This window comes from Peromyscus eremicus, chromosome 18 (genome assembly GCF_949786415.1).
Source record: "Peromyscus eremicus chromosome 18, PerEre_H2_v1, whole genome shotgun sequence".
Classification (NCBI taxonomy): domain Eukaryota; kingdom Metazoa; phylum Chordata; class Mammalia; order Rodentia; family Cricetidae; genus Peromyscus; species Peromyscus eremicus.
This window is the reverse complement of record NC_081434.1, coordinates 11,928,848-11,953,751: the sequence shown is the minus strand read 5'-3', so window position 1 is coordinate 11,953,751 and position 24,904 is coordinate 11,928,848. Positions and strand designations below refer to the sequence as shown.

General features: G+C 43.8%; 2 protein-coding genes across 2 annotated transcripts; one reads left to right on the top strand and one right to left on the bottom strand.

The window, feature by feature from the left end:
* Positions 1-3,773: 3,773 nt before the first annotated feature.
* Positions 3,774-4,580, top strand: LOC131895003 (ferritin heavy chain-like). Its single transcript, XM_059245385.1, has one exon. The coding sequence runs from the start codon at positions 3,917-3,919 to the stop codon at positions 4,463-4,465; it is 549 nt and encodes a 182-aa protein (XP_059101368.1). The 5' UTR covers positions 3,774-3,916; the 3' UTR covers positions 4,466-4,580.
* Positions 4,581-10,915: 6,335 nt separating this feature from the next.
* Positions 10,916-17,553, bottom strand: LOC131895136 (lysozyme C-2-like). The gene is made up of 3 exons (XM_059245565.1): positions 17,418-17,553; positions 12,096-12,174; positions 10,916-11,618 (listed from the first exon to the last, which is right to left on the bottom strand). The coding sequence occupies exons 1-3, from the start codon at positions 17,551-17,553 to the stop codon at positions 11,552-11,554; spliced, it is 282 nt and encodes a 93-aa protein (XP_059101548.1). The 3' UTR covers positions 10,916-11,551.
* Between the last annotated feature and the right edge of the window lie 7,351 nt (positions 17,554-24,904).

The following is a 24,904-nucleotide window of genomic DNA, read 5'->3' as shown; positions in this document are numbered from 1 at the left end:
AATGTAATGGATGCATCATGATTTAGACTTTGGATCTTGGTAAAGGCTTGTCAATGGTTGCTTCTCAGTTAACCCCCAGTTGCTATGAAATATATCCAAATCAATTCTAACTCACACCTCATGGTGGTTTGTGCTCCCCCATCCAGGTTGATGAGAATTACATTCCTGACCCCTTCCCTGATTCTACCTGCCTGCAATCTCATGCCTTCTATCAGCAGCTCCCCCATTTTCTCCAACCTGCTGCGGCTGTGTCTGTTTACTCCCTCCCTGCATTCCTCCTGCCCGCTGCTGATGTCGCTGACAACCCCAAGTCAGTCTCTTGACATCTCCTACCCTGGCTATGGGCATGCATGTCTCATGGCAGGGTCCTCCCTCTGCCTCGGAGCATCTACCCCCACAAAAGTTTTATTCTGATTTCTGTTAAAAGCTCCCATCTATTTTGCGTGTATGGATGAAAATGTGGCCGCAATATGCTCTTTTTTTGACTGGGTTTGAATGCCTGAGATTCCGTGTTCCATATGTCTTCATTAACAGCAGAGCTATGTTCACAACTAGCTACTTGGGCTCAGATTTTGTAAAAACAGAAAATGTTATTTTATGCTATTCTACCACCATGAAGAGCACCAAGTAGTCTGTCATCATTTTATTAATATTATTATTTTATTATTATTATTTTAATAAGAAATTTTCTACTCACCCTATGTACCACCCACAGATCTCACCTCCTCCCTCCTCCCACACCCCAGCCTGCCCTCCCAAGCCACCCCACATCCCCACATCCTCCAAATCAAGGTCTCCCATGGGGAGTCAGCAGAGTCTAGCACACTGAGCCTAGGCAGATCGAAGCCCCTCCCCACTGGTCCAAGACTGCCCAAGGTGCCACACTGCAGGCACCAGGCTCCCAAAAGCCTGCCCAAGCAACAGGGATTGAATCCGATCCCCTCTCTTAGGGGTCCCCCAAACCGTTCGGCTAAACAACTATCTCCTGTATACAGAGGGCCTAGTCCAGTCCCATGGGGGCTCCACAGCCACTAGTCTACAGTTCATGGGCTTCCACTAGTATGGCAGGTCATCTCTGTGTTGTGCCCAGATCGGGACCCCCAGAGAGACCACCAAAGATGAGAATGCTGGAATGCAAAAGCAAGGTTTAATTTGGGATATCCAAAAGCAATACAAGCCTAGGCAGGGACTTCGTCCAATGCATCCAACACAGTGGAGGCTGGAGGAAGTGCCTGCCTTTCTGCAAGCTCAGTTTTTAAAGGCAAAAACCCCAAGGTTACATCATTTATGGGTGCTAGTACAGGTACAATTCTGATTGGTTTGTTTCTAGGGATTCCTTAGCAATCATGCTTAATATTACTTCTAAGGGAGTGGTTACCCACCACCATTTCTCATTGGCTGTCCTCAGATGGAGACAGTTCTATGGTCAGGTACCCTGGAAACAAGAGTTGAAATATTCTTTGGTCAAACAGTTACCAAGGGAACCAGGGAGAGGACATTCCATAGTTCAGCAGTCATTACCTTGTGGCTACCTTGTGACTCTGTACTTGCTGGTTTCTGGAATCTGGACTGACTGGTTTCAGTAATTTGTGGCCTATTCTAGTAACTCATGGCCTGTTCCAGTAACTCATGGCCTGTACCTAAAAGGAGACATATTAGGCCTTAGTTTTAGGGTGAAAGCATTTTGGTCTTATTTCTAAAATGGCTCATTTTGGTCTCACACTCTGCATGTCTTCCCATCATGATCTCAATGTCCTCTGCTTGCAGAATCCCTCCTCTCTCCCATCGACTGTATTCCCAGAGCTAAGCCTGGTACCTGGCTGCCGATCCCTGCATCTGCCTCCATCAGTCACTGGACAAAGGCTCTATGACTGCCATCACCGAATAAGATGTGGGCAGGTGCCATTTTGACTAAAGTTAAAGAGAGGTCATATGACTTCACTGCCATCTTTAGTGAGGGTGACCACATGGACCGGCTAAACCAAGGAGATGTTAGGTCTCCCATGTATTTTTCTGTATAATAATTCCTGCCCTGTAATAAAAGCAATGTTTATAAAAGAGAGAGTTTCAAACAATGCTGGGTTAATGAGGCATTAAAGCTGCACCACCATGCATTCAGGTACAGGGATGTATCTTGCTGAACAGCCAGATTTTATAGTGTAAGAGTAAAGCCCTCAATACTGATTTCTAAAAACACTGAATTGTTTGCAATGTTCAAACTTGGTTTTGCCTTATGATAATGCCTCAGGACCACAGATGAACACAAGAGGCTGAAATATTCCTTCTAATCTTCTTCCCTTACCAACATTTGTAAGCTGTAACTAACATTGATAATTGTATATTCAGATTTAGTTCATTAGTTAAACAACATTTGTGTAATTCAGATATACCTAACACGTATATAAACTGGTCTTCAAATTCTTCAGGGATCTGAGAATATGATATTTTAATAAAAATAAAGACATGCCAGCTCCTAGCTGCATCCTGTACCTCCTCCAAGGACCATGAAAGAATTTGCACCTGGAAGCTTGTTTTAAATGTGAGGAAGCCAGCCACGCAGCAGGAAACAGCTTTGCACCTTGAACTAGTGCCAAGAGTCTGCCCAGACTGGACAACAGGATCCTGGGGGATCGATGGCCCCAATTTGCCAAGTTAAGGTAGGACACTGTCCCCAAATTCCTACCCCACAGGAAACTCTGTCAAATCTTCTGGGTTTGGCAGCTGAAGATAGGTCCTCCTCTGGGACTTCGGTCCCCTCAACGACCATGGAGAAACCTAGGACTGCCTAGGTAACTGGAAAGATGTCTCACTTCTTATTTATCCTTCTCAGAACTGATGGCACTTGATGACTAGGGTACTTCTAAAGTGATAGAGCACTGACTACAAACAGTTTTCCAAAGTTCTTAAATTTCTATGGATTTTCTTGGTCCCTGCTTTTAGAGACAGGTCAGCGTTAGAGAGGGTATGGAAGCCTGCAGGCATGCTCAACTCTGTTCCTCCCTCATTCCTCACTCTCCCTCCCTCCTCTTTCACTCACTCAACCCCTTCTGTTCAGTAAATTTTCCCTGGTTATAGTCTTAAAGGTGTGTTTCATTGGGCTGAAACCAGGCCCTAGGAAATGTTAATACCTCTTAACCCAAAGCCATAGCCTTTTGCTATGAAACCAAGATGTAAATCTGTTTTAGCTATCTTACAGACACCTGCATGTTCCTGAGAAAGAGTCCTGGTACTGTATCAAGGAATCTGACATGGTGGATCAGTCCCTAGACAGGTCCACCCTTCCTGCCAAACTTGTGCAAGGCCAACCCACAGGGGCCCTCCTGATATAGCAGCCCCTGCATGAGTTCTGAGGTGAGTACTAGGTGAGAACTGAGAGGTTGATTTCACCCACATGGTCATTTTAAACTCTGTGTGGTGATATTTTAATTGTGCTGAAATGTGTTTTTTTTTTTTTTTTTTTTTTTTTTTTTGTACGTTAATAAATAAACTTTGCCTGGAGATCAGAGGTCACATAATGAGGTCACATAGCAAGGTCACATAACCATAAACAGAAGTCAGGCGGTGGTAGCACACGCCCTTAATCCCAAACACTTAGCAGGCACAATCTCTGTGTGTTCAAGGACACACCCTAGCATGGTGACATGAGCCTTTAATCCCATAAGAACCATAGAGACCTGGAGGTCTGTCTAGACAGGAAGTGACGAAAAAGTCATGTGGCTGGGCTTACAGCCAATGAGAAGGCAGAACAGAAAGGCAATAAAAACTCGGGTTAGGCGCCCTTTTTGCCCAGAGTCACTGCGGTTTCCTGCTTCAACAGCGCTTGAACAGAACCCGGTTCTCCACGCCTCAGACCGAGCCTGAACTCTTGCAACCTCGTCACTCCAGCATTGCCACTGTGCCTCGCCCTGCTGCTGCCATGACCACAGCGTCTCCCTCGCAAGTGGGCCAGAACTACCACCAGGACTCGGAGGCTGCCATCAACCGCCAGATCAACCTGGAACTGTATGCCTCCTACGTCTATCTGTCTATGTCTTGCTACTTCGACCGGGATGATGTAGCTCTCAGCAACTTTGCCAAATACTTTCTCCACCAATCTCACGAGGAGAGGGAGCATGCTGAGAGACTGATGAAGCTACAGAACCAACGAGGTGGCCGAATCTTCCTGCAGGATATCAAGAAACCAGACCGTGATGTCTGGGAGAATGGGCTGAATGCGATGGAGTGCGCACTGCACTTGGAGAAGAGTGTGAATCAGTCACTCCTAGAACTGCACAAACTGGCTGCTGACAAAAATGACCCCCACTTGTGTGACTTCATTGAGACCCATTACCTGAATGAGCAGGCGAAATCCATCAAAGAACTGGGTGGCCACGTGACCAACCTCCGCAAGATGGGAGCCCCTGAAGCAGGCCTTGCAGAATATCTCTTTGACAAGCTCATCTTGGGACACAGTGATAAGAACTAAGCTGACTTCCCCAAAGCCACAAGTGAATTTACTGGTCATTGAGGCCGTGCATGCATGTCGGGCTGCCTTTCCTTTTGTATAATTCCTTCGAAAACATCCGCTTAAGTTATTTAATTTGTACCATTTCTTCAAATAAAGAATTTTGGAACCAAAAAAAAAATCACAGGTTAGATGGGAAAAGCTCTCTCTGGGGAAGTGACAGTGGCCAGGTGGTAAGATAAGGTAGTCATGGCTCTTTGCTAGTTCTCTGATGTCTTTGGCTAATAAGTCTGCATTTGGCTCTGTTTCTTATTTAATGAGACTGTTTAGAAATTCACCTACATATCGCTTCTCCGCCTTTTGGCTAAGATCAAGTGTAGAAATTCATCTACAAAGCTCTATAATTTCTTAATTCTTATTGACACCTTTACGAGATGATTGTACTCTCCACCTCCAGGAAAACAGCAGCGGTGATGGATCAGGCATTCCCCAAAACAACATCCCCTGATTTAGCATGCCATTTCCCCAAGCTCCTGGATCATCAGTGCTGGTACCACCTCTCCAGACTTCATAGCCTATCTACTCTTACTTCTGGCTCATTCACCCATGCCTCTTCTGCCCAACCAGGACACATCTCCATTTCATTCCATAGGGCTGTTGTTAACAATCTATTTCTTTCTCCTAGCAACTTGCCTTCTCTGCCTCCTCAAGAAATAGGTGCCTGAGGTCTCCAGGGTGGCAGTTAAACAAATCCTTCTTCACCCACCCATACTGTTGAGTGGGACCCCACCTACTCCTGACTTCTGTCCCCACATCATCCCAGGTCAGCAGGATGTAGGTAGACCTGATCTTGTGCCCATATACCCAAGGAATCTGGCATATTTAGGTGGAAGCCCCATCTTGGCCCCACCTCTTTCTGTCCCCAGATCCTGCCCCTGAGAAAGCCCACCCAGCAGCAGCTCAACCTCTAGAGGGTACTTAAGGTCTGTTCCACAGACTTTCCTTTGTGGTTCCCCTCATGGTTTCTCTGGTTTTCTGGGACCACCCAGGAATGTTTTCCTCAGATTAACCCTGGACTTATTAATTTGGCTTGATATGATTTACTACATCAGTGGAAAGGCTTAATATCAGGGTTCAGAATCTTCTTATCCATGCCCTATGCCCAGACTCTGAGTTGAGGGATGAACTAGGCACGCATCATCCTCGTCCTCACAGCAGCTGTAGGAAGATCATCATACTGACTGGAACACAATTCATGGGTGTGGTGAGCTCTATGGACAGAGTGGCAGCATTTCTGGAGGACAATCCTAATCATAATCCTGGGAGGGAGGTCCCACCCAAGCCTTAGATTATAAATTGGAGTTCGCCAATTTACAGACATTTAGAGAATGGGACAAGATAGGAACCAAACCGTGTCCTGGGGTGGTCTAGAAGCAAGAGGAGGCTGAGGAAGATGTATCATGTAGTTTGGGGGGTGTCTGGGAAGAAAAGGGAGTTGGAGAATCCAGGACCAGAAAGTGATGATCCCCTCTGCAGTGGGATTTAGAACCTAATCCCAGATATATTGGTGACTATTCATGAATATCAAACTGCAGGACTGGGCCATGGAATGTTCACCTAGTGGGCTCAAAGCCTCAGATTAGATCCTTAACCATCATAAAACCAGGGATGGTGGAGCATGACTGTAGTCTCAGCACTCAAGAGGGAGAGGCAGGAGGACCAGAGTTCAAGGTCATCCTTGGATATGTCTGAGCTGCCTGAGACCCTGTGTCCCTCTGCCTTTAAAAACTGAAGCTGGGATGATGGCTCAGCAGGTAACATGCCTTCTGTGCAACGATGGAGAACCAAACTCCACCCAGAACCCATGTGCAATGCCATGTGGTGTGGTAGCCTGCCTGGAATCCCAGCACATGGGATGTGGAGACAGGCCATCCCTAGAGCAAACTGACTAGCCAGACTAACCAAATAGTGAATTTTGTGTTTCTGTGCCTTCAGCATGAGTTAAGGTTGCTTGCATTAACATGCATGGGTGGATGTTGCTCACTTGAGCAACTGCAACTACCAATGACAACACTGCTGAGGAATGCAACTCCTCTCCTGCTTTCCCCTCCCCAGCAGCCATTAACTGCCTATTCCTCCTCTGGGAGAGGTGGGGCCTCACACATACCTCCCTCACCCAGAATGAAATGCTAATGGGTCCAGTCTTGAGCAGGAAGATCCTGCTGCTGAGAATTTATGGGAGGAGCAGCCATGTTGTGTCCAGAAGGCAGAATTTCATAGCTCCCATCCCCTTCCCATCCTCTTTATAGTACATACACTTCCAGTGCTTTGGGGAAACCAAATATCTCATCTGCAATACAACGTGGTCTGGAGTCACACCCTGATATAGCTATTAATTCAATCAATATTAAATGCCTTGGATATGCTCAAAACAAAGATAAATTAAAAGAGTAAGACTCCCAATGAGTTGCCATAAATAGTTCTTTCAAAGATGGAGGGACATACTGCATGGATCTAGAACAGGGAGATAAGTTTTCCTTCTTAAATGTAAAGCATGTCTTGTGAGTCCCTCACTACACTCTGCACAGGCTATGGCTTTAGTGTAGCATGAATCTTAAAGGTACCTATTAATAAATTCAAATCTGAGGTCAGTTATTGGGGTGAATGCTGAAGATCAGAGAAGCAGAACAAGCCACAGCTACCTCACCTCTCCAGTTCCTCAGCTGATCCTGTTTCCTCAGACTGGAAGCCTTGATTCCTTATCCAAATGAATCTCAACTGAACTGCTTCTTGAAAGCCTGAATGCTTAACCAGCTAAAAGCTTCTAGTTTCTGGTCTTCACGCCTTATATACTTTTCTGCTTTCTGCCATCACTCCGTGGGATTAAAGGCTCACTTTCTGGGATTAAAGGTGTGGGTCAACATACTTGGCTGTATCCTCGAACACACTGAGATCCAGGTAGATCTCTGCCTCTGGAATGCTAGGATTAAAGGTGTGTGCTATCACTGCCTATCCTCTATGTTAATATTGTGGAAGTTCGTTCTGACCCCAGATAAATTTTTTAGCATGTACAATATTTCGGGGAACACAATACCACATTTCCCCTTCTTTTGTCTAAAATTTTAAAAAAGCTTATAACTAATACAAGAAAAACTATATCTTATAAGTATATACAATATATATAGTCAAGAATTACATTAATGGTGTCCAGTCCAGTAACATTTGAAAACTCATACAAAATTTTTCATTATTTATCCTATTTAAAACAAGTAGTTCCTTTTAAAAAGTAGATTCAAAAATTGACCTTTTCATCTCATATTCATATTCCCCTTTTTTCTTTTCATAAAACTTTCAGTAATCTACCTTTTTTTCATTTTTATATCTTTCCCTTTTTCTTTTTAGTGTAGATTCAATGATCTACCCATTTATTCTATTATCTTTATCTTTATCTTTTTCTCAGAGTAGATTCAATGATCTACCTCATATCTAAATTTTCTTTTTTATTTCCTTATCTTTTTTGTCAGAGTGGATTCAATCATCTACTTCATATCTATATTCTCTTTTTCCTATTTTAAACAAAAACTCTGAATCTAATCTCCTAGTTCAGCTTTTTTCCTGACCATTAACAATTAACAACTTGTAACCAACCATCATAAACAATGACAATATCCATAACTCAGCCGGGCGGTGGTGGCGCACGCCTTTAATCCCAGCACTCGGGAGGCAGAGGCAGGCAGATCTCTGTGAGTTTGAGGCCAGCCTGGACTACCAAGTGAGTTCCAGGAAAGGCACAAAGCTACACAGAGAAACCTTGTCTCGGAACAAAAAAAAAGACAATATCCATAACTCATTAAATGACCAAAAAACCTCCCATCCCACCTGTTGGGAATGTGGGCATAGTTTTTCTAAAATTATTTCCTGCTTTCTGGGGGACAAAGACATCTTTAGGGAATTCTGAAAAGAACATTTTTGGGTTAATTGTCAAGTCCTGTGTCATTTTCCAGTCGCGGCATAATGACAAAGTGCAGGGCTTGTTTCAAGTCCTTGTTCAAGTAGTCTGTCAGGCTGGATCAGCTCAGCTAGCCATCCCAAAATTGTCCTGAGTAGTTTGTAGGCCAACGTCGATCTTTTGATGCTGTTAAGCAGCTTAATGGCTTTACCATAGTTCATGTGGAATCATCTTTGTGGGGTCCTGTCATCCTTTTGAAGATTTCAATGTTGCTGTTAGGCGTGGTAATGGTTCCTTTTAATTTTTTTTTTTTTGTGCCTCCTCTGTGGTTTGGAGCAATCACAGTCTGATAAATGTCTGTCTCTCAGAACCATGAACATTCTTCCCTAGAAGAGAAAATCTTCACAGCAATATCTTCCCACCATTTGTTTTGCCAAACTTTTCCAAACTGCCCTTTGCTGATGCTTTTTTGTAACACCATGGTCCAGGCAATTCTTCTCTAACAAGCAGCAGTAAGCCCTTGCTTAGTCCCAGGTAGCAGCATCACTGCAGTCACCAACCCGGTAAGAAGAAGTCAGTAACTGGGAGCAGCAGTTACTACCTTCATGGTCTCAATGCCACTGTTTTTGCCTGGGCCCTGGCTGGAGCTTCTCCTCAGCAAGCCTCCCAGGCTGGCCTCAAACTCGGGATCTTCCTGCCTCTCCCTCATTCATTTAGCAAATCCTACCAGCCAGCAAGTGCCACCACAACTGGGCTGAGTGTAGCTTGGGCCTGAGCTGGGGCCCACAAGGCCACAGGCAACAGCTTTTTCATGAATTTGTACCATGAACGTTGGGTGCCAGATGTAGCATGAATATTAAAGGTACTTATTAATAAAATCAAATCTGAGGCCAGTTATTGGGGCGAATCCGGGAAGATCAGAGAAGCAGAAAAAGCCACAGCTACCTCACCTAGCCAATTCCTCAGCTGATTCTATTACCTCAGACTAAAAGCCTTGAGTCCTTATCCAAATGAATCTCAGCTGAACTGCTTCTTGAATGCCTGAATGCTTAACCAGCTAAAAGCTTCTAGTTTTTGGTCTTCATGCCTTATATACCTTTCTACTTTCTGCTATCACTCCCTAGGATTAAAGGCTCACTTTCTGGGATTAAAGGCGTGGGTCACCATGCTTGGCTGTATCCTTGAACACACAGAGATCCAGGTAGATCTCTGCCTCTGGAATGATAGGATTGAAGGTGTGTGCTACCACTGCCTATCCTCTATGTTTAATATTGTGGCAGTTCTGTTCTGACCCCAGGTAAGTTTATTAGCGTGCACAATATTTCGGGGAACACAATACCACCACACTTGAGTGATGTCACTAGAGGGAACCTGAAAGACCAGAGTGGGAACAACAAGGGCTGCCCCAGAATTGTCCAGATTTAGCCAGTGTTATTCTGATAGGCCCAGGTTCATTCTGAACACAACACGGCTTACATGTATCTGAACCTCAAGTCCCAGGGGATCTGGTGCCCTCTTCTGGCTTTTTAAGGCACTGATGCATGTGGCTAGGTGTGTGGAGGGAAAATATCCACATACATGAAACAAAATGGAAAAACAAAAACAAATCCTGTAGTTTTTGGAGCTGAACATAAAGAATTTTAAAATAAAAATAAAATATCTTAATATAAATATTTGAAAATAAAATATGCTGTTTCTAGTGCCCTTTAAACTGCCTCAAAAGAACGGTATAGATAAAGTGAGAGGAGAAAAAGAAAGAAAGTGACAGCACCAGAATGCTAGAACAACACCCGGGGATCTGCTGTCACTGTAGCAATGTCTTCCAATCTACATGAAGTGTGTAGATGAGGGAGTAAGCAATGGCTGTGTGTGGGTGAGGATGTAGACACATGCTATGTGCAGGTGAGGATGTAGACACATGCTATGTGCAGGTGAGGATGTAGGCACATGCTATGTGCAGGTGGGGATATAGGCACATGCTATGTGCAGGTGAGGATGTAGACACATGCTATGTGCAGGTAAGGATGTAGACACATGCTATGTGCAGGTGAGGATGTAGGTACATGCTATGTGCTGGTGAGGATGTAGGCACATGCTATGTGCAGGTGAGGATGTAGACACATGCTATGTGCAGGTGAGGATGTAGACACATGCTATGTGCAGGTGAGGATGTAGGCACATGCTGTGTTCAGGTGAGGATATAGACAGATGCTGTGTGCAGGTGAGGATGTAGGTGCTGGTTAAGCTTAGGTGAAGGATCTAGACCCTATCAACAATGTCATGTTGGTTTTGCGAATATATAAACAATTCCCCTAGACACCATATGAGAGTAAACACACACAAGCTGTGCATTGAAGTATTTCATGGCTATTTGTAGTTTCTTATAGTGCGCTTAGTTTTGCCGATACAAGCTCATCTGTCTCAGAGTTAGTTGATATGCATGGAGCTACTTTAAGAAAGTTAAGAGTTAGCACAGTCACTAATGTGTCTTGAGTACTTCATGGTCAGCTAGAGGCCTGGGAACATTCTCTCAAAGGTTAACACAGACTGACACCTGAGTTGAGAATTTACTTATAAGCAGTATAAATGGGCCTGCTCTAAGAAAATATTTCCTGAAAGGTCACATGTTTCATGACACCAACTTTCTATGTTGAGGCAGTCTCACTTCTACCCACCAAAGTTCTGTTCCCCTAAAAACCCACTTTGACCCTCAGAGTACCTGTTCTTAACTGTCTCGATGCTGAGCCCACACAAGGCCTGCGAGCTCACACAGCTGCCATCTTACCCAAGATCTACTGTCTCCTTACATATTTGCTGTATGTCTGTCAAACAGTGGGGAGATGAAGATTAATTCTGATGAAACTTAATGTGAATTACTTCATAGGTGAAGAGCTGATGTACAGAGATGTGTGTGACACTCAATGCTACATCACTGTCACCAGCATCTGCCCCATTGGCTAACTGAAAAATGGAGGCTTTCCATAAAACAGTGAACACATTAGTGAGCATTAAGCCTCTTAGGAAACAGTCTCCATATGCTCCTGTTTCTGATAAAAGCCTGCTTGTCTGAGGGGGAAACCGAGGAAGTATGACCTTTCTCATAACTACTTCTATATCGAGAAAGAGACAGAGTGAGCTGAGGTGGAGGCACACAGCGGTTAGACTCCACAGTTTTTAATGTACTGGGTGAGATCTCGGTTTTGACAGTGGCTTCTCCAGGCCACCCTGTGGAGGAGAGTGAGACAGGGGAAATGGTTAGAATTGTGTCCTCTGTCACCCACATTCTCAAACCTGTGAGGGGAAATAGTGTAACAGTAACACTAACGGAGACTGTGTTCTGGGCCAAGATCTAGTGTGAAAACCCAGGCTATAGCTGCATCCAGAACCTACAGCTGACTGGTGGAGCTGTGTCTACATGGCTGTTTGATCCTCTCCAAACCCTGGGCAGAGCACAGGATGCTCAATGACACTGTGACATCATGTGCACAAAACAGTTAACTGATGATACAAATAGTCTGGGGGCCTAACAAGGAAGCAGTCCTGTATAGGAATTCTCACAATCTGGAGAAATTCTCTAAACCTAATGATGGAGTGAAAGGCCCCAGCTGTCCCACAGTGCTCAGAATAACACTTGGGTCTTAGAAAGATTCACCGCATATATCAACAGAACCAGCAGTTCCCTCTCCCAGAGTTCCAACATACCATGCTCTAATGCCTTGTGGATCCCTCACAACTGCCTTTGCACATTGTATGGCTTGAGTGATGTCATCCTGGAGCAAAGCTGAAAGACAGGGGTGAGGAAGGACAAGGACCGTTACAGAAGCCATTTTTAGTTCAGATCCAGCAAGCTTTCTTCTGTGACGCTGAGCAGTGCATGCAGGAAATTATTTTGCAAGTGTTCCTGCATCTGTGATTATTGGAGACAGCCTCTCTTGATTCTATGCAGGTGACATGGTGTAAGTCATTTTATTTCTCATTTATAAAGTCCCTGGGGGGTTGGGATATACTTGAGTGTAGAGTGTTCTTAGGAGTCCAGCACAGATAAAAAGTAAAGAACACATTGAAGTCATGAGGGGTCACTGGAGGCTATGGGGCTGTCAGTACCATGAGGGAAGTTCCTCTTTGTTGTAACACTGGGAAATAGAACATTCTGGGACTGTCACCTGGGTCTACCAGTGGAATTTATCCTAAAGAAAATCAGGAGCTACACAGATAGCTCAGTAGCTAAGAGCACTGGATGCTCTTCCAGAGGACTTGATTCCCAGAACACACATGGCAGCTCTCAGCTATTGGTATCTCCAGTTACAAGATCAAGCCCTCTTCTGAATCAACAGATACTAGTCATACAAGTCCAGTATGCAGGCAAAACACCCACACACAGAAAGATAAATGAATACTTGAAAGAAAACAATGCATAAGCCTTGTAGGAATAAAGGTCTTCCTAGCAGTTTATAATCAGTAAAATGGAAGCAGCCAGGTGCTTTAAGACTCAAAAATGGTATTTTTGACATACAGATTATTGCTACTGCAATTATATTCATTCTTTAAAATGATAATTCAGATCATTATCTGTTGCTATGAATGTTGTTTTGAATAATAACTGTATCATGAATCTGTGTAAGAATAATTTAATTTGTGTAAAAATGTAAAATCTGTATATGTTGTAAAGTGAGTACATATGTGAATGATATAACTTTACATGGACCTACAGCATAGATTCACAGTCTAGAAGAGTATATTCCAAAGGTTCCCAGTTACATCAGCTCTCTGAGCACTCAAATTGGGAGTGATGTTCCTCTCTGTTTGTAGTTTCTAATACCTTTCAATGACTGTAGATGGGTGTACAAAACACCTTTAAAGATAGGCTAAGTAGACTACAAAGAATGTTCCACAATCTTTTTCTCTGGAAAATTTTAACAACCAAATTTAACAAATTAGGAATCAGTAGTTCACTGTTTGGAGGGCTTGACTAAAATGTAGCAAGTCTTGGGTTCAATTACTATACTGGAAAAATAGAACAACATTGATCAATTTAATGCATGCATTAAAAATTTTATATTACTCCCATCATGGCATGTGTTCAAGTCCTACCATCCCAGGCTTCAATCCTGATATGAACCTTGTTTCTTATTAAAAATAAGTTTCATGTTAAGTACATAAATCTATATTATTTTGTTAGATGAGATAACGTCTGTGGAATATTCCTTCACACTGTGTGAATATATGTCACTATGATTGGTTTAATAAAGAAGCTGACTGGCCAATAGCTAGACAGGATAAAGGTTAGGTGGGAGAACCAGACTAAGGATGCTGGGAAGAAGAAGGGCAGAGTCAGAGGAGTTGCCAGCCAGACACAGAGAGGAAACAGGAGGTGCAAGAAAAAGAGAGGTAATGCCACATGGCAGAATGTAGACTTGTGGAAAGAGTTGTTTAAGTTGTAAGAGTTAACTGGTAACAAGCCTGAGCTACTTACTGGTTAAGCATTTATAATTAACATTAAGTCTCTGTGCATTTATGGTGGAACTGGTGGTCCCAACAGAAACTATGCCTACAAATGTCCATCTAAGAATTAGATTTATTGAACATATATACTAAAGAGTTTACAAACAAAAATTTTTTAAAGATTTATTTATTTATTATGTATACAGCATGTATGACCAGAAGAGGGCACCAGACCCTATTACAGATGGTTGTGAGCCACCATGTGGTTGCTGGGAATTGAACTCAGGACCTCTGGAAGAGTAGTCAGTGCTCTTAACCTCTAAGCCAGGCGCATGCCTTTAATCCCAGCACTTGGGAGGCAGAGCCAGGCAGATCTCTGTGAGTTCAAGGCCAGCCTGGGCTACAGAGTGAGTTCTAGGACAGCTGGGCTACACAGAGAAACCCGGTCTTGAAAAAAAGAGAAAGAAACAAAATTTAATACTAGTAATTCACTCTAAAATCTCTCAACACACACAGTACATCAATACATACACATAGAAGTCAGTAGGACAAAAATGCTAGTGACTTAGTGGTACCCTGTCATGTGGTATTTATTATAGTAATATCTTCATTTGTATATGTTAGAAATATTTATGATAAAATTCATTCAGTTAAAAATATCTCTACAACAGTATTCCTATCAATGCCTATTTAAATGGCTAGAATGGAAATCTTCAGGACAAATCACCAATAAGGCCACATATAATTAGCTAGTAGATTATTCCAGAAACTTTCTTCCATTTTTTTGGTCATATTTATTTACTAATTTTTTGCTTATTTGAGACAAAGTTTCTATGGGTATCCCTGACTCTCCTGGGATCTTGCTATGTAGGCCAGGCTATGGTGATATTTTATTTGTACTGAAATGTGATTTTATTTGTATATTAATAAATAAAGTTGCCTGGGGGTCAGAGCTAAAGTTGGGCGGTGGTGCACGCCTTTAATTCCAGCTCTTGGGAGGCAGAGCTAGGCAGATCTCTGTGTGTTCAAGGATATAGCCAGCATGGAGACACACACCGTTAATCTCAATACCAACCATAAAGACCTACAGGTCTGTACAGACAGGCAGTGATGAGGCGGTCATGTGGTTGGGTTTACAACCAATGAGAAGGCAGAATAGAAAGTCTATAAAAAAAAACAAACAGACAGGAAGTAGGTCTCTTGCTGAGGATGACAGCAGCGGCAGTGAAGGGTAAGGTTTTTAGCTCTTAGCTATCGCTCTGACCTCTTGGGCTTTCATCTTTGCATTGGCTCTGTGTTTCTTATTTAACAAGACGGTTACATCTACACCAGGCTGCTCTTGAACTTGGAGAGCTGCCTGCCTCTGCCTCTGGAGTGCTGGGATTAGAAGTGTGTATCATCACTGCCTAGTCAAAGATCTCTTTATTTTCATTGTATGTATATGACGGTTTGCCTGCATGTGTGTCTGGTCATTACATGCACACCTGGAACCCACAGGGGCCAGGAAAGGATGCAAGATTCTCTGGAACTGGAGTTATAGATGATTATAAGTGGCCATATGGCTGCTGGGAACTGAAACCAGGGCCTCTGCAAGAGCATCATGTGCTCTTAACTACTGAGCCATCTCTCCACTGGAAGTGGCTTACAGATTAGTCTATCCTGATTGGCCAGTGAGCCCCATGGATCTGCCTGTCTCAGACTCCCCAGTGCTGGACCTACCAATGCATGTCACCAAACTCAGATTTTATGTGGGTGCTGAGGGGGAGACTCTTCTGTCTGAGCTACCTGGCCAGCCTCTGGCCTTATGTTCCTTAAGCCTCAAAGCAGCCTCCTTGGTCTTATTGTACCCTTCAACCTTGTCTCCAACCACCTAAGGCAGTTCAGGGACTCCTTCAATACAATGTTTTAGACCTCACCCAAGGTGGGCAGACTGAGGCAGTCAGCCAAGGCAGAGCAGAGGGCATTTCGCTTTGCGGTGATGTTCATTGTGGTGCAAAAGGCCAAGGTTTTGGTTGGTGAAAATGTAGGAACTCTCAACACGTATTTCTAAAGATATCCTGGCCAGAAAGGTGGATCCCACCAACTCTGGGAGTTTGGTCTATGTCTCTGCCAATACCCTACAAGGTCTGATAACTGGTAATTCCCGACAGCATAGGGCTGCCTGTTGTTTTTGCACAAGTTGATGTGAGCAGAGTTCACACTATCTGGTCCGATGGGAGCCGGCAAGGGCACATCAAAAATCTGATGTCTGTGGTGGTTGAAAGAAAATGGCCCCCCGAGGGAGTCACACTATTAGGAGGTGTTGCCTTGTCGGAGGAAGTGTGTCACTGTAGGGCAGGCTTTGAGGTCTCTTTTTCTGAAGTGTCCCTCAGTGTGATAGTCAGTTGACTTCCTGTTGTCTACAAGATGTAGGACTCTCAGCTCCAGCACCATGTCTGCCTGCATGCCGCCATGCTCCCTGTCATGATGAGAGTGGACTGAACCTCTGAAACTGTAAGTAATCCACCCTCAATTACATGTTTTCTTCATAAGAGTTGCCATGGTCATAACTGAGACAACATCATATCCAATTAGAGGAACCTGTATCATCTACCATGAAGGCAGTGGTATCAACAAGACCTTCAGAAGCATCCCTGGTATTACTCTGCTCAATGTGAGCAAGCTGGGATTTGAAAGCTGCTCCTGGTGGGCATGTGGGAGGTTTGGACATTTGTAACCAAAGTTTCTGGTAAGTTGTTGACACTTAAGAGTAAGGCTGCTTCCCTCAAGGGTAAGCATAATTTTCCCAGAAGTGTAAAACATTTCAGAGGACCCCTGTCTTAGTTAAAGTGCTATTGTTGTGAAGAGACACCATGATGATTCCCACAGTTATAAAGAAAACTTTATTTGAGGGGGCTCACAGTTTCAGAAGCTCAGTCCATTATTATGGCAGGCAGACATGGTACTGGAGGAGTAAATGAGAGTCCTACATCTTGGAGGCAACAGGAAATCAACTTGAGACACTCACTGGATGGTATCCTGAGTATAGGATTTCTCAAAGCCCAAGCCCACAGTGACACAATTCCTCTAACAAGGCCATACCACCTCCAACAAAGTCACACCACCTAATAGTAACACTCCTTATGAGATTACGGAGGCCAATTGAATTCAAACTACCACAACCTCACTTCAACAGCAACTAGGGGGAAATAGGAAGTTCAAAAGGTCCATACCATAGTCAGAGAAAGGAAGACACATCCCAGTCAATCCAGGCTCTCAGAACTCAAGTTCTGAATGAGTGAGTCCTCCCATCTTTTCTCACCCACTGTGGGCTATTGAGTCTGAAACAACTGGAAAACCTAGTGACTCTTCAAGAACACCTCAGGTCCTATTGCCTTAGCCTGGGAAGATGTCCCCTCCCATGCCATCACTTCAGTATCTCTGATGAAAAAGATGAACGCTGATGTTTTTAATCAAACTAGTCAAACACACAGGAATCCTAAAACCTTATTGACTCCAGCTCCCTCTCTGCTCACTGATTGCTTCCTTGTAACTGTTCTGCAGAGGGTGATTATCCAGAGGGGTCAAGAACAAGAGACTTACAGTTTGCCAGGCTGATTCCCTTGTAGTCATCCATTCCATGGATTTTCAGAATTCTGGCGAACTCACAGCATTCATAAACCTTGGCCTGGACAGTGACAGAAAGCAGGAAGAGCCCCAGAGTGAGGAGAGCCTTCATGTTGACCTAGTTCTGGATCAGCAGCAGGCTGACTAGAGAAAGCAAGCCTGATATTTAAGCATCCTCCAAGTTCCTTCTTTCTCTGGCATCTGTGGCCTCCAATCTTTGAGCTGTGTGTAAAGGAGGAAGTTCCTGCTGTTCTGATTTCTGCATTTGTCCTTCTTTTTCCACAAGTTTGATGAGAGATGTTCTGGGGGTCCAGCAATAAGTGTACAGTACTTATTTTAAAGTGCTTAAATTTGTGGCTTGTTAAGAATGGGGATGTAGCTGTTTCTAAAAGAGGATTTTTCTCCCATTTAAAATGAGGTTTAACAACCAAAAGAAAAAAACACAACTAATATTTACAGTTAAAACCAAGAACAACTTTTCACCAACATTCCTTCATATCAAATTGTTCTGTGTGCATCCACCATTTTACATTGATTTTTTTTTTGAGACAGGGTTTTCTTTGTAGCTTTGTGCCTTTCCTGGATCTTGCTCCATAGTCCAGGCTGACCTCAAACTCACAGAGATCTGCCTGGCTCTGCATCCTGAGTGCTGGGATTAAAGGGGTGCACCACCACTGCCTGGCTTTTCTTCGCTTTTTAATTGAATGACTTCATGTGTGTTTCCCCCAAATGGACCTGATGCATGTCCTTGTTCTCTAGAAGGCTGGGTCCCATGGTGTCACATTGCTTAGCTGGTGTCTCCTCTAGAGTGTTTTCATTGTTCCTGTTCTATTTGTATTTCTGTTATCACCGAGACTCCTGTGGACATCATTCCTAGCTCCTTTACACTGTGCCTTGCCTCTCCTCTCCATGTTAAGACATAAAGGGTCACCATAAAGCAATAGGACTTCAAAACTAAAACTGAACCAAACACATAAATCTAACTACGTGCATCCTTTAAACATGATCATCTCAGGAGGCCAGGGGTATTTTTCAAATGAAGTTTTCATTTGGTGATACAGAGGAGAAAACAAAAGGAATGCTTTTCTATGTTTAATTATTATTTTTATTTTATGAGTACAGGTATTTTTGCTTGCATGTATGTTTGTGTACCCCATGTGTGCCTGATCTTATGGAGGCCAGGAAAAGGTGTGAGGTCCCTGGAGTGGAGTTACGGTTGTGAGCTACCATGTGGTGCTGGGAAGCTGTGTCCTCTGGAAGAGCAGCCAGTGCTCTGAACTATCTGACCATCTCTTTAGGCTCTTCGTGGTGTCTTGAAACAGGATTCACTCTGAAGCACAGGCTGCCAGAAGCCATCCCTGGCAGTGGGCAGGTCCCAGCAGAGGATGCGAGGAGTCAGCAGGGGAAGGAATGAGCCAGATATGATGGTCAAGAGAATCTTGCAGCCTGATTCATTAGCAGCCAGAATGCTATTTTATTCATACAAAATTTAGTAAGCAGTGATAGATTCATGTTGTTCCAAAACATAGATCATATCAGTTTTATTTTTGGACATGTGTTTCATTTCCTCTTGCTCATATTTTAGTCATCATTAATAAACTATGACAGAGCAGAGTTATCATTTTCAATCATTTTTCCTCATTTTGACATCATTGATCGACAGAGATATCATTTTTATTCATTAACCCATAACCCAAGTTTTAAGAATCTAGAGGCATATGACAGCCTGTGCTCAGGTAGCTTTGGTTGCTTCAAGGACACTAGACCAAAACAAAATATTCAAGCCACCCTGGGCACATGGCATGTCCCAAACAGTGTATTATTGACTCTTAAAGGTCAGAGTGCCAAGAAAACACCTCAAGTCAGTAACCTGCAGTTATTATTCAAATTCTGGTGTAATACAAGCTTTATATTTTATATTTTTGTAGAATTTGTTTGTATGTCTAATCCTGGCATTCTGTTGTTCTTTGGTCATAAGAACACAGTGACTTTGCATGTGCTGACTTTTCTAAGAAAGGGAGGTCCTGGCATCTCATTCTTTTTTTCTCTCTTTTCATTTTTCTTTATTTAGAAATTTTCTACTCACTCTACATACCACCCACAGATTCCCCCCTCCTCCCTCATCCCACTCTCCAGCCCTCTCTCCCAAGCCACCCCACATCCCCACATCCCCCAAATCAAGATCTCCTATGGGGAATCAGCAGAGTCTGGCACACTGAGCCTAGGCAGGTCCAAGCCCCTCCCCACTGCACCAAGGCTGCACAAGGCATCACACCACCAGCACTGGGCTCCCAAAAGCCTATACATGCACCAGAGACAGATCCTGATCCCCTTGCCTGGGTGCCCCCCAAACAGTTCAAGCCAAATAACCATCTTCCATTTCAGAGGGCCTAGTCCAGTCCTACAGGGGCTCCACAGCCACTAGTCTACAGTTCATGGGCTTCCACTAGTGTGGCTGGTCATCTCTGCACATCTTTCCCTCATGATCTCGATGTCCCCTGCCTGCAGAATCCCTCCTCTCTCTCATTGATTGGATTCCCAGAGCTCAGCCTGGTGCCTGGCCATGGATCTCTGCATCTGCCTCCATCAGTCACTGAACAAAGGCTCTATGATGACGGTTAGAGTATTCACTAGACTGGTCACCAGAGTAGACCAGTTCAGGCACCCTCTAGACCCCTGCCAGCATGCCAAGGTGGGGTCATCTTTGTGGATTCCTGGGAACCTCCTCGACACCCTGTCTCTTCCTATTCCCATGAAGTCCTCATCTATGATGGTATCTCCCTCCCTGCCGTCCCACTCTGTCCCTGTTCCAGCTCAACCCTCCCATTTCCCTATGTTCTCATGCCCCACTCATTGCACTATGCCACCCCCCCACACACCCAGTCCACTCATGTAGATCTCATCCACTTCTCCTTCACAGGATCATCCATGTGTCCCTCCTAGAGTCTTTCCCTGATAGCTAGCCTCTCTGGAGCTGTGGGTTGCAATCTGGCCATCCCTTCCCTCACATCTAGTATCCCCTTATGGGGGAGTACATACTATGTTTGACCTTCTGAGTCTGGGTTACCTCACTCAGGATGATATTTTCTAGTTCCATCCATTTGCCTGCAAATTTCATGATGTCATTGTTTTTTACTACAAAGTAGTACTCCATTGTGTATATGTGCCACATTTTCTTTATCCATTCTTCAGTTGAGGGGCTTTCCAGGTTGTTTCCAGGTTCTTGCTATTATGAATAATGCTGCTATGAACATAGTTGAGCATGTGTCCTTGTGGTAAGATTGAGCATTCCTTGGGAATATGCCCAAGAGTGGAATAGCTGGGTCTTCTCAGTTTTCTGAGAAACTGCCATTCTAATTTCCAGAATGGCTGTACAAGTTTGTATTCCTACCAACAGTGGAGGAGTGTTCCCCTTGCTCCACATTCTCTCCAACATAAGCTGTCTTCAGTGTTTTTGATCTTAGCCATTCTGACAGGTGTAAGATGGTATCTCAGAGTTGTTTTGATTTGCATTTCCCTGATGACTAAGGATGTTGAGCAATTCCTTAAATGTCTTTCAGCCATTTGAGATTCTTCTATTGAGAATTCTCTGTTAAGCACTGTAGAACATTTTTTAATTGGATTGTTCAGTATTTTGAAGTCTAGTTTTTTGAGTTCTTTATATATTTTGGAGATCAGCCCTCTGTCAGATGTGGGGTTGGTGAAGATCTTTTCCCATTCTGTAGGCTGTCATTTTGTCTTATTGACCGTGTCCTTTGCTCTACAAAAGCATCTCAGTTTCAGGAGATCCCATTTATTAATTGTCACTCTCAGTGTCTGTGCTACTGGTGTTATATTTAGGAAGTGGTCTCCTGTGCCAATTCATTTCAGACTACTTCCTACTTTCTCTTCTGTCAAGTTCAGTGTAACTGGATTTATGTTGAGGTCTTTGATCCACTTGGACTTGAGTTTTGTACATGGTGACAGATGTGGATCTATTTGCAATCTTCTGCATGTTGACATCCAGTTATGCCAGCATCATTTGTTGAGGATGCTTTCTTTTTTCCATGGTACTGTTTTGGCTTCTATGTTGAAAATCATATGTTCATAGGTATGTGAATTAATCTGACATCTCATTCTTTTATCATCTTTCTACTTTATACTTTGCTCATTAATATAAATCTCTGTATAGGGCAAAGGTAACCTCAGCTATTCTAACTTTATTGTTGTATATGTCATGTAATTGCCTGAGTGTATACTGGAAAGAGGCTTTTAATCTGAACTGTGACCAACTCCTCTAGCCCATCGAATCTTGTTGACCTTTTAAAGTTTACTTTGTTTTGACTATCTTGTTCCTGAGCAAGTACAAGGACAGTTGTTTCAAAAATGTCTCACAGCCTCACAAAGAGACCTCTGGTGTCTTTATTTGTGTAGCAACCTCCAAGGCATAAGAAAGACCTTCAAATACATAAGGATATGCCCCTAGAAGCGAGAGTGGTAGTATGTTCAGGACTTTCCTGGAAAAGCTTAGAAGCAGTACTCCTGGGAGAAAGCATAAATGATTCATAAGAAATTTTCCATCAATCCAATATCCCCAAATTGTACAAATAGTAAAAGTCTCCCAAGTATGCAACAGGTGGAGACCAAAATCAAAGGTGGCGTGGCGGCCACCATGTGGCTCATTTGCTGGATCTTTGTCAAACAGCTCAGCTGTCCTAATTAGATATGGCTGTGCCATCTAAAAGGACTGGCTTTAGCTCAGCAGTTACTTCGACGATGCTTGATACCTACCATTTTATGGTTGTGTTCATGCTCTACAATCAATCCTTTTAGGAATCCTGTGAGTGGTTGGTTCAAGATCCGCAGGCACTCTCCAGTTCTATACTGGAGCAAGAGAAAAAGACCAGTGATGCCAATGTTTAAGCTCACAGTAGAATGACCAGCCCTTTCAGAAGGTGTACCACACCTTCTAATCCTCCCCAAATAGCCACCCTATAGGGACCAAGTATTCAAATAACAGAAACCTATGTAGGACAGTTCATTCAAACCACCCCAGTGTTTCTAAAGGAGGATGTATATGCCTAGCTCCTCGGCAGAGACAGCCTCCCCCCAACTTCATCTCTTATGGATCTGACACTTTTCCCCTCCTGATATCCCTTCCCCCACTAGTTGCTTTATCTCTCCCCAAAACTCCAGCAGGCACCCCCTGAGAGCACACAGGACACTCTAGCCAGGGATACAGGTAGGCTAATTGCATGGGAATATGTCCAAGTAACATATAAAGGCAGACCTGTAAGAATTACACCTAACTTCTCAGTGGAGACCCTAGAAACCAGAAGGGCCTTGATAGATGTGTTATAGACTCTAAGAGACCACAGACGTCAGCCCAGACCTCTATACCTAGCAAAACTTTCAATCATAATTGATGGAGAAAATAAGATACTCCACGACAAAACCAAATTTAAGCAGTACATGTCTCCAAATCCAGTCCAGCAGAAAGTGGTAGAAGGTACGCTCCAGCCAAAAGAAGTTAACCACACCTAGGAAAACACAAAAAATAAATAATTTCAGACTAGGGAGTCAAAAGAAAGGAAACACGGGCACACATGCACAAGTGTGCGTGCAAGTACACATGGGTATGTCCAAGTACACTGTACGTATGCATAAAATTGTGAAAGTCTAAGAAACTTTGACTTAAACAAACCCAGGGCCTCATACACTGAAAGAACAGAAACACCACCACCCAAAGTTCTCCCCTCAAGTCACCAAAACTATTGACACCCTCCCTGGACTGCTTCTAGTTTCTTTCTGGCTTGATAGAAGGGCTTGAGCTCCTGATACAGGTGATGTCTCCACGTGCAGACGGATTCCAGCTCACTCTCTCCTCCAAGCTGTTTGTCCTCTTTCTATATCACCTTCATCATGGCACCAAACACCCCAGGAACCTGTCATCTTAGATGGGCATCTTAGGAAGCAGGATATAGCCTTCTAAGTTCATCATATTTGTTCCCAGTAGTACAGGACGTGAGTGCAAAAGGTCTGTGCATAATTATCTGCTGTATCCACACCTCTAGTCTTAGTCAAGGTTTCTATTGCTGTGAAGCGACACCATGACCAGGACAACTCTTAAACAGGAAAACATTCAATTGGGGCTGGCTTACAGTTCAGAGGTTCAGTCCATTATCACCATGGTGGGACATTGTGGCATGCAGGCTGACATGGTGCATGGAGAAGGAGCTGAGATTTCTACATCTTGATCCACAGGCAAGAGGAAGTAAAGTGTCCCACACTGGGTATAGCTTGAGCAAAGGAGACCTCAAAGCTTACCCCCACAGTGACACACTTCCTCCAGCAAGGCCACACCTTCTAATAGCGCCACTTCCCACAGGCTAAGCATCCAAGCACATGAGTCTATGGGGCTATTAGTTTCCACCTTGGCTGCAGCCTGCCTCTGTCACCAAAGCAGTTACATCATCACTTCCCTTCAGGGGCCTTTCCACTGCCAGCTCTGTGCCATATGCGCCCCTTGAAAGTGCCCGCCAGACACAGATGGCTCTCTTGCCTCTTTTCCTCTCTTGTCTCTCTTCTTCCTCTTGTCTCTTCCCTGTTGTCACTGTCTGTCTGTCTGTCTGTCTGTCTATGTCTCTCATGTCCTCATGCTGTGGGATGGTCTGTATGTCAAGTGTGTTGCTGATTGGTCAATAAATAAATCACTGATTGGCCAGTGGCTAGGCAGGAAGTATAGGCGAGACAAGGAGGAGAATAAAGCTGGGAAGTGGAAGGCTGAGTCAGAGACACTGCCAGCTGCCATGATGAGAAACAGCATGTGAAGATGCTGGTAAGCCATGAGCCATGTGGCAAGGTATAGATTAATGGAAATGGATTAATTTAAGCTGTAAGAACAATTAGCAAGAAGCCTGCCACGGCCATACAGTTTGTAACCAATATAAGTCTCTGTGTTTACTTGGTTGGGTCTGAGCAGCTGTGGGACTGGCAGGTGAGAGAGATTTGTGCTGACTGTGGGTCAGGCAGGAAAACCATAGCTACATCCTCACTCTGACTTGACCTTTCAATCTTTCACACTTTCCCTCCCCCAGTAAACCACTTGTACTTAGTTGCATGTGCCATGTTTGTTTTGTGGCATACCTTGGCAGGGCCAACCGAAAGGTGTCCACTTTGCCTTTCTTTTTTATTTATCATTACAAGGAATATATCATTTCAAACCACCACATGCCCCATTCTCTCATCATGTCTTTCTAATCTGACTTTGGTCCTCATTCAGATCAATCTCCTTGTGAAGACATCACCCATGATGCCTTGGTTCTAATCCAGTCAGCATGGCTGCTCTTCTTACCTAATGTCTCAGCAGCATTGCACAAGTGCAACACTTCATACTTCTGGGAACTCTTCTCTGTTGGCTTCTCCACACCTACATCCCATGTCACAGCCAAATCTGATCCCTACTCACTCACATTGGCAAAGTG